The sequence below is a fragment of the Malaclemys terrapin genome, chromosome 3 (assembly GCF_027887155.1).
Source record: "Malaclemys terrapin pileata isolate rMalTer1 chromosome 3, rMalTer1.hap1, whole genome shotgun sequence".
In the NCBI taxonomy this organism is placed as follows: domain Eukaryota; kingdom Metazoa; phylum Chordata; order Testudines; family Emydidae; genus Malaclemys; species Malaclemys terrapin.
The window spans coordinates 12,828,057-12,844,869 of record NC_071507.1 but is presented as its reverse complement, the minus strand read 5'-3'; the positions used below and the strand labels follow the sequence as shown (position 1 = coordinate 12,844,869).

Sequence of the window (16,813 nt, the reverse complement as noted above, 5' to 3'; positions counted from 1 at the left end):
GGTGAATTTGCTGACATTGAATAAATAAATCTGCCTAGAGAAAAACTGGTTAATTGTCTAGATGAATGTCTAAAAATATTTTTAAATATGTAATTATCTCAACTCTTTTCTCTGACAAGTTTTTATTCATAAAGTTATAGTCCATTGTATATTTAATAAAGCACATTTTAATGTATTCAAATGAGGACTGGAATTCAGGAAACGTAGGAGAAAATTCTCATTCTCTTAAAACAGCTTGAGAACATTCCTTTTAGGACTTCTCCTGGCCCCCTATATTTAAAGAAAAATGGAACGTGTACCATTTTGATGTTTCAACCACATCAAAATCAGATACAGCAAATATTGGTAATGAAAAATATATTTAAATGGGAAATTCATGTTTACAAAAGGTGAATTTTGAAGATTTAAAAAATTTAGCATGTAGTAAATGGACATCTTTTTTCAGGAAAATAATAAACAACTAGAAACTTCAGTTCTACAGTTAGACCTTATTTAAGCAATGTAAGTACCAAGTTGATAATTTCTTGTGTTCCTAGTGGTTTCCATAAGCCTTAGACTTAAAGAAATCCAGGTTCCTTGCAAACTTAATGGAGCTTGGCCTTGCTGTCCTCTGATGCCACAAAAAGTGCAATCATTGAACAATTGAGGTCAACATAGCCCTTATCATGAGCTTGCCTTCTACTTTGATACCACCTAGTCTTACTAGTGAATACCAGGGTCAAACAGCTCTATCAAACAAGCATACAGACAAGATAAACTAAATGAAGGTAATGAAGAGAATATAATCAAATACTTGTGGGAGACAGCAATTGACTGACCTCAAAGAAACAAATATTTTGAAGGAAATTTAAAAAGACAATGGAAAATGTCAACTATGCTAAATCAAATAGCACTTGTGCAAGTTAATAAGCTACTAGTAAAAGGAAACTATGTTGTAGGAAGAAATTATTAAGCAAATTTATTTTCTAAATGATGTTACTTATCAATGAATTAAAAAGATATGAGTATTTACAATGCCTTATTTGTCCTCATCTGACTTTCCTAAGAACTAAAATAAGCATCTCAAATAGGTGTTTTAGAGGATAATAAGAAAAACAATTACGCCTTTACTAATTTAATATGGACTTTGCAATACTAATGCCTTTAAGGAAACATTATTCAAAGCTAGAGATGAATAATCTCTTATGATTCCTATGTCAACATGACCTCCCAAGGGTCCCTGCAGTTGTTTATTGTTCATCAAATGAATTACTTCATGCCTACAGTTTTTGAATGAAACCAGCAGAGTCAAAAATCCAATTTGTTTCTACGTAGGAATGACTTTCCTCCTGAGATCCTCACCTTATTTCATGAAGTATAGCATTTGTTTACACTAGTTAATACATACAAAAACCTTTTTTGAGCAATTAACTCTTTCAAAGCTCTCCCTGATTCTCTACAAATCCAAATCTACAATACATTCGCCACAAAGTCAAAAAAGAATGTCATATCTCAAATGAGATTTCAGTAATATTTTTAGTCACAAAATGAAACAGATTATAAAAGGGAAATAAAAATTATTCATAGACTTTTTACTTCAAACCTACAGATCTTGAATACTGAACAGTGTCTCAGAAGTTTGTTATTTGACTCTCTATGTAAAAATTATGTTGACATTTTATTTTATTTTTACACATTTAGACTCAAAGATGTAGTTGTCTTTGATTATGTAATTACATCTTATTTACAAATGTAACATTTGTTTCCATTGAGTAAGAACAGTTGTTTCCAATTTTCTTCTGAAAAGGCATATCTACCAAAATAAGAGATTCACCCACTCTTTCTGTACTGTTATAAATCATATTCTGCAGGCATAATAATTTTAAAAGGCACTTGACTTTAATAAATCTTAAAAGTGTTAGTATTTATCAGGTTGGTTACAAACCTAATAGTACTGCCCAAGATTTCAGGTTTGGCAGACTGTGCTGTAGTTGCCTTCTACTCCCTCTAGTGTTGGTAATGCACATTCCTTGTGCGTCTGCTTATCCAGTTACTCACTAAACAAGAGCCAAGATAAGACCTGCCCATTTATGACATCAGCTCTTTATTCAACCACTGTTAGGTGAAGCTTTAACTTCAGACTTTGAGGTGGGCTGTGTGCACGTAACTGGAATGCTTTCCTTCTCTCACTCCTTCGCAGCGTAGGAGAAGTGATCTGACACAGTATACGCTCACACCATAGCTGCTATAAGCTGCTCTTGCTTTTTGTTACTGGACCTGAAATAAGGGCTTTTATTACTTCGCATAACCATTCGAAGTGGAATAACGGCTGTTGCTGCATTGTAAATAAGAATTCTTTTTCTCACCTTGCAGGTAAGCGTTTTCATTGATTTCTCCTAATTTCCTCAAAAGTTTTATATTTTACTTCCCCACTGGGAATTTTTCACGTGCAACAAGGCAAAATTTTACTATTAGAGATCAGTATGAAGATGATAAATGCAAAGTTATGATGCACTTCTACAGGGCTGTACAAATATAAGAAGTTCATTTAAAACATGGTTCATATTTAGCAATCAAGTTTCAATCGGCATACTAGCATCAAGCTTTGCAAACATTGCTACTATTTTGCTCTAACCAAATACTAGAAAATACACTATAGATACCTCACTAAAATAAAATAAAAAAATCATATTTTCCAAGCCTGGCCAGTACTGCATGTGTGGTATGATCCCCTTAATAGTCGTTTTTACAGCTGTGAAAGGAAATCAATGATCCTTCGCACATGAGTATTCAGTACATAAGGAACAAATATCTTGCTCACAGCTAGATCTGCGTCTGTATACTTACAATTTTTTGTGAAGGATAAACAAACAGCTACACCTAGATTCTAAAGCCTGCATTACTATCCCACGTCTGTAATTCTGAAACAAGACATTTGAGTTTTAACTGTTTAATTCAGTATAGAGAGGATATGGTTTAAAAATATATTCCTTCCCCAATATAATGCCAAATTTCATTGCTTAGACAAATGTAGTATGTGACCTGCATAGTAATTCAATAAATCTAGTCAGACAGACTAACAAAGCTAAGCTTTAGGGCAGTGCAAAGGGACCAGATTGCTATATTCAGTAATTTTAAAAAATCCTTCTGTATGCAATTTAGCCATTCATTTGAAAACAGTTTTTCTCCATGACTGTATGTATTCACAATGTGAAAAAGTATTTTTTCAGTTACCCCCCCCCCCCAAAATGTTGCATACATCACACAAAATCCCCAGTGGGGTTATGTGTTGAACAAAATGGTTGCACGCATGTTAAGAAAGAATGCAACAGGCCCCGATTTTCTTAGAAACCACATTAAAAACAAAAAGAAAGGGAAAAAAATATGAGAGTTGGCTGATACTCCTTTCTATGGACCCGATATGGCTAGTTTTAATAAACTTTGCTCTATGTTTTCCCATGTTACTCAGTAAGTTATTAATTTTACTTGCCTTTTTTCCAAGAGTGCATAATATACGCTATTACAGAAGTTGTTTTAACATCCAGAGGAGATTTTATCATCTAAATATATGTTTCTGATTCAGCTAGCATTACTCTAAGACTTAAGTCAATAAAGCATTGGCAAAAAAACAAACAAGCTGTGGAAAGAGGATGCTCTTTGTATTTTAGATATTTTATTTAAATTGGACTAACTTTTACTTTCTGACGGCAAATAATTTGATTGAGCACATCTCTGACACATCAAGGCAAAGTTGCTAGAGTGTTACAAATGTCTTACAGTGACAATGAATGCATATAATTAACTAATTAATGAAGGGTATTGTTAGCCATAGATTACTAATTTGGTTGGAACATGAAAGTCACTTCTCTCCCTTTTTTAAGGCATTAATTCTGGTCAGTTCACAATGTACTATTAAACACTTTCTATACATCAATACTAGTAAAATGCAGAATCATTCCACAATTCAAGTTGCTCTTACAAAGAAATTGTCACACTGATTTCAAGATGCAAGGTCTGTTCCCTAATTATCTCTTGGAAATAATAAAAAAAAATATATGGATATTCCTTTTCTACCATAAATTCTCAGTGTTTAAATGAGACCATGTTAAAAAAATGATTAAAATTTTGCAGCTGTCTGACTTCAATAAGCTATTAATTATCTTTACCCCATTTTCTTTGCTAGACTATACTGCCCAAACAGATAGAAATTCCAGTTATGCTCGCCATCTACTGCCTCAGGATATGGAGTCTTAATGAACCTTTCTTTGTGGCAAGATGGAAAATGCAAACATCAATTTAAGTAAAGAGAAAAAAATTGTCTGCTCTAAAAAACAAAGATCCATATGTATTTTTCTTGTCAATATATGTCACATGTCCTAACTGACTCACTCGGTAGGTGAATTTTTTTTTATTTGTTTTTTCCCCTAAACCTGAAAATTTTAAGGTTAATTTAGTATCTTCCAAAAACCTTTCACCACATTTTAGCTTAAAAGCCCTCACCTTTGTTTTAAACTATTTCAGATTCAGAAGTTACTAGGTACCATACAGTCCTGGTTTATAAAAAGCCAATTAACTGAAAATATGGATAGTTGGTTCTATATAGAAATTGTGTTAATTCCATTATTGAGTATTTCAGTGTTTCCTCAAAATTTTATTCTATTAAAAGGCATATTTTCTCTCTGTTCTGTGACCTACCCTTCCCCAGGAACTGTGATCATCCCTTGTCACAGACTGCATTTATAAAATTGATCTCTTAAATTTTCTTAAATTCATACTATTTAGTTCTACTAACATTCTCACTGAGAATGACCAGATAAAACACCACGGTTAATTAAATCAACATGGCAAGTAAAGTTCAGTAAAATCTTTCAAAGACTGATTTTTTTTCCCTTGGAGGCCTCCACTGTTTTTCTCAACAGGAGGCTTTGTTGTAATTAAAGCAGAGAAAACTGGACAGCAGCAAAAAACATCTGACTTGTGGCTCTTAAAACAGACTTTTTGTAGTGTGTACCACCCCCCAGTGGGCAAAAACTCTGTAGTAAACTCACAGCAAGCCTTAATCTTCAGAAAGACAATGTGTTCTTTTTACAGCAAGAACAAATAAAGATGTGTCCCTGATTCATTTATTTTTTATAATATCTTTGCAATGAACTGTTTTAGTTTAAACTGATGATTTAAGGCAGTGATGTCTACCCAACTAAATTATTTTTGTATTACAGTTTGCACAGGTTTTCATTACAACAATTTTTAATGCCTTCAACTGGTAGATGGACATCTTTTTCACTTTCTAGCAGGACACATTTATGTTAATAGCTAATATTTCTGAAGTTTTTACTCAATAACTCCTTCACAACAGAAGACTGCAGATATCATTTTCAAGACTGCCTGAGCAACATTAATACAGCAAGCATGTACACTTATTTTGATAAGTAGCTGAAATAATCACAGTAGACTGGTATCCTGAATTAAGCTTTTAGTAAAGAAGACATTATGTACCACAAACCATGCCCCCCTCAGTAAGGGCTGATAACTCCGATCACATTATTACTTGAACATTTTCACCAAGTTCATTTTATATATTGGAGAGCACTTTAATCAGTCAATAGCTACCAAACCAAACAACTAAGACAATCAACAACTATTCCTAAGTGGGAAAGAAACAAAACATTGAAGCTTATCTATCAGCTAAGCTAAACAGTATTTAGTATATACATAGCCTCTTGTTATGCCTCAACTTCAGTGCCAGGCATTTGTTAAAACCCTTCCAGATACTATTTAACTTAAATTTAACAAGGGAAAAAATTGGTTTTATTGGGAGACAATGACAGCATTTGTTCTCTCTTCTTTCACTTCAGATGTGGACAAGTTACCTTAGCAGCAACTTTGAAAAGAAAACCTAGAAGGCATATTAGGTTAAGCCCAGAGAGTACAACTCCCACCCCTCCTGAGTGCTATTTTATTTATGATTTAAAATTTACCAAATCAAAGCTGCAACCTTCATAGAATTAAAGCAGATAATTTTATTTCAAATAAGTACACTTCTACTGTACTCTGAACTTTTCAAGCTAACACAGCAGCAAATTTGCATTTCTGATTTAGGTCAATAGTAGCAAAAATACTAGCCACAAAAAAAAATCAGAAAATATTAACTGAAAACAAATATTTCTTATGCCACTTTTCATCCACTCCAATGAATACTGATTTTGCTTCTACTTTATGCCATGCAAAAGAGGCAGAAAGTAACCCTTATAATCATTATCCATTTCCAGTCAAGTTAAAGCTAATATACTCTCCATGAAATTTCATTTTTGTTTTAAAGAAACCTGATTTAGTTTTACAAACAGAAGTATATGAAACAGTCTCAGGTTCATTCACTATCAGCCTTGGGGGAGGGGGGAAAAGAATAAATATTTTTGAGCATTTAAAATTGATTTTCCATAAGCCAAAGAAAAACCTTATTCAACAGGAAAAGACAGAACCCAAACTAAAATCACACTTGCACTTCACCAAAACCTTAAATTCTTTGGCCCTCATGAGAATAGTTAGAGGTCCTTCTGCTTGCCTAGCATTAAACAAAAGAATGGGGCACCTTCCTGAAATATGATGATCCTGGAAATTTCAATTACTAGACAGGCTGCTTAGAAAGCATTTTGCTGTTGCTATTAACTAAGTCTGAGTAGAACATTCAAGAAAACAATGCCTACACTTTGTTTTATATACAGTTGAGTACTATGTGCACTTTTAAAAAACCTTTTCAAGCTTTTTAAGAGCAAGTAAGGCCTTTGTAAACTAGTTATTTAACCCAAGTTTCTAAATTGGCCACATATACAATGGACAACTCAATTACTTTTACAAATAAAAAACAAGTTACATTAAACACACTTTTTCTTTTGCTACCCATCCATTTCAAATTACATTTATTTAGAATAGTAAATTAAATGATACTGTGAAATTGAAATGTTTTGAACTATCAAATTTGTACTCAAAAGCTGAGTTAATTCTAGATGTCTTGTCATCTTGGTTACATTTATAGCCTAAAACTACTGCTTATCAAATTATCAAACCATTGTTTTAGATATTGGAAAGAATATAAATCATAAGCTTTCATGGTACAGGGTTAAAATAAGAAAAATTGGAGGAGGAACAAGAAATAAAACAATTCTAGACTTTATGCAACTTTTAGCAAAGTTTGGAAGAAAGTTGTGTGTGTTTTTTTAAGTTAGCATTTGACAATGTTCCAGCATCATTTTAATACACCTTTATTCTTTTTGCCTGTCTACAGAAACGAGTGCACCTATTTATAATACAGACTTCAAGTTTGATGTTTCCCTTTCATAGATAAAAGTGTCGTGACACAAGACATTTTCTTTATATAATGCAAGTTACTTTGAATATTTTAAAGTAAGATCTCTGAGCAATTTGTTTGCCCCAGTGAAGTTTCATTGTTGGAATAAGTACACGGAAGGCTTCTCATACATTATCAGTAGCTGTATTACATATGCACAGATAATAGTGTCTCAATAAAAGAGAAAGCCATGAAAATATTCAATTTAGTACTAAGTGTACTTAAAACTTCCATTCATAATTGTTCAGATATATTACTTTTGTTACCAGAGACTGATTTGTGCGTTAAGAAGAAAAAATTATTTATAAAGCTTATATTTTAAAAACTTTCCCTCTTTTCTCTTAACGGTTCCCCCGCCCAACCCCCCCAAAATTAATAGCTTCTTTCAAAACCATGGGTCCATGAAACCTCCCAATTTGATGTTGTGGAAACCTGGCCACAGTGTCTGTACCAGTGGGGGTCATTTTTCTTTTAATCCTGCAGGCCAGGCTACAATGACTTGATGTCAGGGAATATGTTGAGACAGCTCAAGAAGAGGGAAGTCTGAGCATGGCAGCAGGATTCCCCTCTTCTATGTAGACAGATCACTGCAGCCTTTGATATGCAAAAACATTGTTTTCAGCTATAGTTTCAGATGTAAAAGGAAAATGCAAGATATCAAACACAATCAAATCCTGAAGAAAACTGTTCTCAGTTTAAGTAAAGAGAGGAGGGGGGGTATAAACTTAATCCACATTTTTGAAACAGTGTCTTTTTCTCCAAAGAGACCTGTATTTTCCCCTCTCTTTTGTTTTGATGTAATTTCCAGAGAAGGGATAAAGAATTCCAGGAACTTAATGAGCTTTAGGGTTTTCAGTTTAATCCTACATTGCCAGTAGTACAATAGAGGCAATAAACGAGCGTTTGCATGTCAAATGGAGCAAAGAGGAAACAATTTAGAATTTGAAAAGGTAAAACAAATACATTTATTGTCTTTCTCCATACAATTTGGAACTTTTTTTCCTCCTCTTTCTCAGGAGTAAATGTTTAGAAACCAATTGATACACATTTTTACAGTTTAATTTTACCTTAGCACTATGTTTACCATTAAAAGTTCTAATTTAAAAGCAATTATCTGCTATCTTTTATTAAGAGTTTCAATTAGTACAGACTTCAAAAGCACTTTAAAACAAGCTTTTATTCCCTTCTCTCCCTCCCTCCCCCCGCCTTCCAGTATATGCCACCCTTTTTCAAAACTACTTTTCCTTTATCATATCATGTGAGATCCATGGGGATTTCATTTTTATATAGATTAGATAATTAAATATATTACAAATTTAGGAATAAAAGACACAGAAGCTATATAAAACAAAACATTTACAGGCATTATTTGAGCTGAAAGGTTCTTTGGGATTTTTTATGTTTATTTTCCAGTTTACAAAACAACATGCAATACAGGTTAGTAATGCCATAAGAAGCATAAGCAATTCTATATTTTATTTTTCCAAAATGTACCCATGTATTAATATTTTATTTAACGTACTGCATTAAGTTAAAAAATAAAAATATTTCTAACTGTTATTCTAACAATAGCCACATTTAGAGAGACAAGGTGGGTGAGGCAAATTTAGAGACCCAAGGTGATTAATATCTTTTATTGGACTAACTTATTTTGGTGAATGAGACAGAGCTCTTCAGAAGGAGGTGGCCCAATAAAAGAAATTACCTCACCCACTTTGTCTTTCTAATATCCTGGGACCAACACAGTGTTACAACAACACTGCAAACAACAGCCACATTTGTCAGTTTAAGTCAATATTTTTTCATTACTGATGAAACAAGGAGGGAAAGAAAACACCTAGAATTAAAACCACAATTATGAACATAACTCTACTCCTCAGTGGACATTTGCATTACTCCTACGAGAATGCTTCAGGATGGGTGTCAATAGTTAGATTTCAGAAAATAAATGAATACATATTTACAATGGTTCAGCACCAAGGTCTACAGTGGAGACGCTCTTGATTTACATAGGTGTAACAGAACAGAATCAGGCACATACCCTTCCGCTTTCAAGATTCACAAGTCAAAATGAATATATCTGCCCTTTAAAAAAAATGTTAATACCTACAATAATTAACCAAGTCTCTGACTGGATCTAATATTTTATGGTAGACTAGAAGCAGCGCTACTTTTCCTCAACTTCTTAAAATGGAGACCTGAGCAGCCATTATTCTACATACATTTTAATTCTAAAGCAGATGCTCAGCTTTTTGGAATCGATGTGATTACTAAGTGGAGAAGCAAACTGCAGGTACAGCATTATTATTTTTTAAATTTCAGGGTGTAGTATTTCCATTTCAGACCAACTCTCTCTAGATGGACTTACAGTACATGTACTCTTAAGCATCTGACCAGATGACCCTTCACAGTAGAGATAAGATTCCAGCAGAAAAATACAGTCTAAAACAATCTGATATTATGCTTCCATCATGAAATCTGAACAGCCAGACCAAACGTTTTTTCTTTAGATATAAAATTTCTTACACCCTAGCACCCAGCATGTTTGAAACTGGAGTAAAGTAGCATTGTAATTGTATTATTACAGCACAGCACTGATTCTAAATAATTACCTCATGGCAAGATCCTTCAAATGTAATAAAGTAGCTTAAAGTTTTAACAATATTGCATATTTTAATATATATTATACATAACTCACACCACAACCATGAACATTTCTCCATCCTTGCAGGATGAAATAATGCAGAAGTCTAAGCATTCACACAATTTGAAAATGCTGCATCTGTTACTGAGGTAAAATGTTAACAGTACTTAGACCCAGCCTTTCTACCTGTCATCCAGTAACTAGTCAACAGTATTTCTGACATTTTATATTTAAAACCAAGAAGAGGATTAACCTGGTCCCTCAGTTTAGCAAGAATAAAAACCGAGATAGCAGTAGTATGCAAAGTGTTCAATGAGACTGGACTTCTATTTGTAATCAAATGGAATATATGTCATGATTTCTCTACAGTCTGTTGATTAAAGCTGATTTCAATTACTATCGTTCTGAGACTAATATAACAAAATAGCTAAAGAAAAATCCCAAAAAATGTGAAATAAGACAGCAGAATGTTTGTTAGCAATTCCACTCATTTTGCTGAATTACCAACATACTAAGGTAACAAGATATATTGGTTATATAAATAATAAATGTAGCTCAAATTGTATGAAGAATACAGTTCAGCATTTATTTGTATGCAAGTGTCCACTGTTGTTGTTATTCATTTAAAATCTGTTTATTTTCACAGGAAATTAACAGTTTAAAGGACACTTTATAAGAGGAGTGGTTTTTTTAAGAAGGAATTAGCATGTTCCTGTTTCTTCAGAAGACTATTAAATGAATTAAAGAAAAACAATCTATTGTAAAATAACTCATATGGTTATAGAGCATGAGGAAATATTTTCTGCATTGGAAATTTTGAGCAAGTGTTCAGAAGTGAAAGTTGGAAGCAGTTCTTTCACAGCAGGTATGGATTTATCAGAATGTAGCTACTGTACAAAGTTTATACTTGGATAATTTGGGACAGAACCTCCCTTTTTTTTATTTCTTGGACCTTCTGAAGAGTCTATCATCATTCAAGTTTCAGCATAATGAATGATTTCCATCATGTGGAGCTGAAGTTAGTATCTTTGACTACTATGCTATACAGAAGAGTTTGTAAGAAATACAAGGAAATCAATTTCTGTTAAGGGTTTACACAAAACAAAAGAGATTCTTCATGCACAGACTTTGTTTGAAGAACAAAACAGAAATCTCATTCCTGCATCGTGACAGGAAGTTGAAGCTTTTCTTCTCCACAACCTGGTGTGCTTATGTACCATGATAAACCTTTGTTGGAATGTTCACTGAATACAGTGGAACTAGTCATAAAGCATTTACTACCAACAACGATCACTTGAGTAAACACAGTCAAGGAAGACCAGCTGCATGGAATAAACCATAAGACTCCAAAAGTCATTCTCCTCAGTCAAAAATTTATGTTTATTGGATTTCTGCAAGCAGAAAGTTTACTCATACTTTTAAATAAGGTAAGATCAATAATAATGTGGGGGTTTCTTTAGTTTGAGAGAATAAAATGCCATTAATAAATACATCTGCAAGAGAGGAGATTATGACATCATATAATGCATAGGTGATGTTATAAATTTTCAGGATCCTAATTACAATGATAACTGAATTACGTTGTCTTAGAATGTATAAAAATATTAATTGCTTGAGTAGAATGTACAAATATTACCAGAATCTAGTTCTAATCCCAACAGTTCATGTATAGAGTCTACGCTGCACACTTTGAATTAATAAGATGTGAAAATGTGGGTAAACCTGTCAAATAGTCACTTATTAGCATACTGCTTAGTAAGGAGACTTTTGAGAATGACAAATATTTAAACACTAAATTAAGCATGTAATGAAATATTCCATCCAGTCATCTGGAAAAGTGTAGTTCTAGTGATTAGGTAAACGACTCCCAAGCTACATACCAGCTCCTTGGGTCTCTCACTTTTGAACATTCCAATTATTTTTAACATATCAAGGGCAATAACATGATTGATTACAACAACATGGGGCAGATCAACGACTGAGGAGGCTGTATTTGATCACTGCTCTTTTGTTCACACACGGAGTATTTAAAAGGACTCTTCAGAACTTCTGGAACTGTTATTTAGGAAGGGCTTCATTATTCTCTAAGGGCTTGTCTCCACTTACTGGTGGATCGACACTGTGAAGATCGATCTACTGGAGGCTAGTGAAGACCTGCTAAATTGACGCAGATCACTCTCCTGTCGACTCTGGTACTCCACCGGAATGAGAAGAGTAAGGGGAGTCAACGGGAGAGCATCTCCCGTCGACATAGCATAGTGTGGACCCCGCGGTAAGTAGATCTAAGCTACATCAACTTGAGTTATGCGACTAACGTAACTCAAATTGCACAGCTTAGGTCGACTTTCCCCCGTAGTGTAGACCTGCCCTAAGGGACCTATGTATGGCCCAACTGATCTAATAAAAGTTATTTGATGGTTTTCAGGAACTGAATGTAAAATTTAGACAAGATTTTGTCTTGAAGTGAGCTTCCAAAATGAACAAATACTGAGATGGGAATGAAGTTATTTGAGAAGAAACTACCTCTTTTCTTTACACACAGAATGTGTAGTATTTGTTAGAAGGATGCTTCTTGTTTAAATGAAATAATGTACAAGTCAAACATAGTTGGGTTATATTCAAGTTACTGTATAATACTAGATCTATAAACCAAACTAAGCACAATTAGTGTAAGAAATGAAAGAAAACTGTTCTTCAGTTCAGCTAAAACTCAGAGTTCACAATAATACACACATTTTAGATGTCTTCTGTATTTTCAAAGTGGTTTTTTCATTGTAGTTCCTTGACTAGTAATCTGGATAATATTGTTCTTTTTTCCAGGTTGTTGAAGACCAGAAAACTAGACTGTGTACAAATCTCATTGTTCCTGACCATGATCAGTGTAACTTGGAACATCTTCCTAATATGGACTAAGATAGGGCTGTTGCTTAAAATGGCACCTCATTCTGTCAGTGCCAAATCATGCCCATCGGTGTGTCGCTGTGATGCAGGTTTCATTTATTGTAATGATCGTGAATTGACATCAATTCCTACAGGAATTCCACAGGATGCTACCACCCTCTACCTTCAGAACAATCAAATAAATAATGCTGGGATTCCTTCAGACCTGAAAAACTTGCTTAGGGTAGAGAGAATATACTTGTATCACAACAGTTTAGATGAATTCCCTACCAATCTCCCTAAGTATGTTAAAGAACTGCATTTGCAGGAAAATAATATAAGAACCATTACTTATGATTCACTTTCACAAATTCCTTATCTGGAAGAATTGCATTTGGATGATAATTCAGTTTCTGCTGTTAGTATTGAAGATGGAGCTTTCCGGGACAACATCTATCTCAGACTACTTTTTCTCTCTCGAAATCACCTTAGCACCATTCCCTGGGGTTTGCCTAAAACGATAGAAGAGCTACGCTTGGATGATAATCGTATTTCCACAATTTCAGAGGTGTCCCTTCAAGATCTTACAAATCTAAAACGTCTGGTTTTAGATGGAAATCTTTTAAACAATCACGGATTAGGAGACAAAGTCTTCATAAATCTAGTCAATCTAACAGAACTGTCATTGATCCGCAATTCCCTTACAGCTGCTCCCATAAATTTGCCAGGCACAAACCTAAGAAAGCTTTATCTTCAAGAAAATCATATAAATCGTGTACCACCTAATGCTTTCTCTGACCTAAGGCAGTTGTATCGACTAGATATGTCCAATAACAATCTAAGCAATTTACCTCAGAGTATCTTTGATGACCTGGACAACATAACTCAATTGTTTCTTCGTAACAACCCATGGTACTGTGGATGCAAAATGAAATGGGTCCGTGACTGGCTTCAATCATTGCCTTTAAAAGTTAATGTACGTGGACTGATGTGTCAAGCACCAGAGAAAGTGCGTGGAATGGCTATCAAGGACCTCAGCACAGAGCTATTTGACTGTAAGGATGATAATACTGGAAGCACCATCCAAATTACTACTGCAATACCAAACACATTATACCCTGCCCAAGGGCACTGGCCAGTTTCTGTGACCAAACAGTCAGACATAAAGACTCCCAATCTAAATAGAAACTACAGAACCACAGCAAGTCCAGTACGGAAAATCATTACAATCATTGTGAAATCTGTAAGCACCGAGAGCATTCATATTTCTTGGAAAGTTGCACTACCAATGACTGCTTTAAGACTGAGCTGGCTAAAAATGGGTCACAGCCCTGCCTTTGGATCTATAACTGAAACGATAGTTACAGGAGATAGGAGTGACTACCTACTCACAGCCCTTGAGCCAGAGTCACCATACCGTGTATGTATGGTTCCCATGGAAACCAGCAACATCTATCTGTCTGATGAAACCCCTGTTTGTATAGAGACTGAAACAGCACCTCTTAAGATGTACAATCCTACAACAACCCTAAACCGAGAGCAAGAGAAAGAACCTTACAAAAATTCTAATTTACCTTTGGCTGCCATCATAGGTGGTGTGGTGGCACTAGTAGCTATAGCACTGCTTGCGTTAGTGTGCTGGTATGTCCACAGAAATGGATCCTTGTTTTCAAGGAACTGTGCATACAGCAAAGGACGGAGGAGAAAAGATGATTATGCTGAAGCTGGAACTAAGAAGGACAACTCCATCCTAGAAATCAGGGAGACTTCTTTTCAGATGATACCAATAAATAATGACCAAGTATCCAAGGAGGAGTTTGTAATACATACCATATTCCCACCGAATGGAATCAATCTGTATAAAAACAACCACAGTGAAAGCAGCAGTAACAGAAGCTACAGAGACAGTGGTATACCAGATTCAGATCATTCACATTCATGATACTGAAGGAAATAATGGACAGGAAAGAGTGACTATAAAGGTTACTGTTCTACTGCAAAACACTGGATTAAAAGACTGAAAAAGCAATGTACTGTACATTTGCCATATAATTTATATTTAAGAACTTTTTATTAAAAGTTTCCAATTTCAGGTTACTCCTGCAATTAATGCAGTGGGGATACCTGACCACAATTCTCTATTTTAGTACTTTTTAGTAATTTGTACTGTATTTTCCTTGCTAATATTGAAGTTACAGCCCATTTAACTTTTGTGTTCTACTGAGTAAGATGACTTGTTGACTGTGAAAGTGAATTTTCTTGCTGTGTTGAACAATCAGGACTTTGCATTCATTTAAGATCCTTGTAAGTATAAGCACAGGCCATTTTTCACTTTGGTATTAATAAAATATTAAACCTGGCAGACAGAGGAGATGAAAAAGTGGTTGCAAAAATTCTTAGAACTATAATGTTGGGTCTATTAACTCTGTAAACCACGACAATACTCAATAAACAAAAATGTGCGTGGTAATGGGCAATATCAGCTGTCTGGATATATCCATTTTAACAACAGTGAAATGAATTTGTATAAGCCAATTTGTCATCTGCATGAAATTGAAGCTGTTGACATGAAAGCGAAAGTTTGAAACCTAGGCAGTTAATGAAAGTACTCACAAGACTTCAAGAATACACTACCACCACAAACCAAAGGGCACATTTAATTTCTATTTCTCAAAAATCTGTAAGTCTATATATTATGGAGAACATGATGATAGCTGATTATAGGCATTTGTGGGGAAATTTTAGTACCTTCACTTGAACGGAAAATATGCTAATAGTTCCACACATTAGAAAAATATCATTATGAACAAGACTAAAATAAGGCCTCAACCAGTTTTGAGACATGATGGTAAATAGTTAATTGTACAATTGCTAAATATGGAAATAAAGTTCTTACTTCTAAAGCATATAAAAAAACACAGACTACAAGTGTATTAAATATACTTAGACTTGGCAGAATTTGATTTTTTGTTATAATTTAAACAGAAAATATCAGTTTATTTTTTAACATTTTTCAATTTATATCTATTTAAATTTTCACAGTTGTGCAAAATTATGGATTCTAAGCATTTTTATGATTTTTATTCATTTAAAATTTTCATGGTTCTAGGAAATTTTAGGGTGTGTGTCAAACAATGGGGGGGCAGAGGGGTCAGACAATTATTTAATGACTGTAGACATTCAGATTGAAACATTTAAATATACAGAGTACAATATCCTTAAATCAAATTCTAATAAGTTCTCAAGCCGCATGTTTTTATTTTGCCTGTCTGTAAATTTTGATGATCATCAATGGCAATATTTTTCATCGGTTTGTGTACAGCCAAATCAACATTTAATGACATTTACCAATAAAATACAAATCCTTCCAATCCTAATCCTTCCAAACCTAAATATACTTCCACTACAGTCAGGAATACTGCCCATTACGGTCACAAATTTCCACAAACTTAATAATAAATTTCTAAGAGAACAATTCCTATTGAATTGTGAGGTATTTAATGTTTTAAACCCACGCCACTCTTTTTTGTTGCCATAATCATTTATTTTTGCAAATGAAAACCAAAGTGCATTGTACGCCCTTTGGCCAGTCTTGTATGTGCCTTGATCCAATGCTATGTGTATTCAGCTTTTAAAAATAAATTGGTAACAAATTTTTCATACATACTTAAGTATGAAAAACATTGGTCTTATTGCTGAATAAAATGTAAAAATAAGTACAGAACAATGTGTTTTACTTTTCCTAACTGATGTGCAAAAAAAGCAGTTAAAGAATTAAAAATGTAGGCTGTGCACTAGTAAAAAATCCAATGGGAGGCAATTACTTTTCAGGTCACGAACTTCAACTGCTTCTTTGTCAAGCAGAGTGCCACAGTGTTTGGCTGGGATTTTTTTTTTTTTTTAATCACTTTGAAAACAGGTTGTCACTTAACTCGATAACTAGAATATTAACAACTGAAGGTAGG

General features: G+C 34.1%; 2 protein-coding genes across 5 annotated transcripts in view; one reads left to right on the top strand and one right to left on the bottom strand.

The window, feature by feature from the left end:
- MACROD2 (mono-ADP ribosylhydrolase 2) overlaps window positions 1-16,813 on the bottom strand; it is a 1,284,297-nt gene that overhangs the window by 1,068,577 nt on the left and 198,907 nt on the right. The gene's annotated exons all lie outside the window — the stretch shown is intronic.
- FLRT3 (fibronectin leucine rich transmembrane protein 3) lies at window positions 2,123-16,564 on the top strand. Of its 2 annotated transcripts, XM_054021787.1 has the most exons (4): window positions 2,123-2,352; window positions 10,056-10,117; window positions 10,615-11,395; window positions 12,789-16,564. In XM_054021787.1, exon 4 carries the CDS (start codon window positions 12,841-12,843, stop codon window positions 14,788-14,790), a length of 1,950 nt encoding a protein of 649 aa, XP_053877762.1. In that variant the 5' UTR covers window positions 2,123-2,352; window positions 10,056-10,117; window positions 10,615-11,395; window positions 12,789-12,840; the 3' UTR covers window positions 14,791-16,564. The 2 variants fall into 2 exon arrangements, with proteins under 2 accessions (XP_053877762.1, XP_053877761.1); XM_054021786.1 differs by lacking the exon at window positions 10,056-10,117.

What these genes read in the sequence shown, in the direction of transcription:
- FLRT3 (XM_054021786.1), top strand. Translation starts at nt 12,841, where the DNA reads ATGATCAGTGTAACTTGGAACATCTTCCTAATATGGACTAAGATAGGG.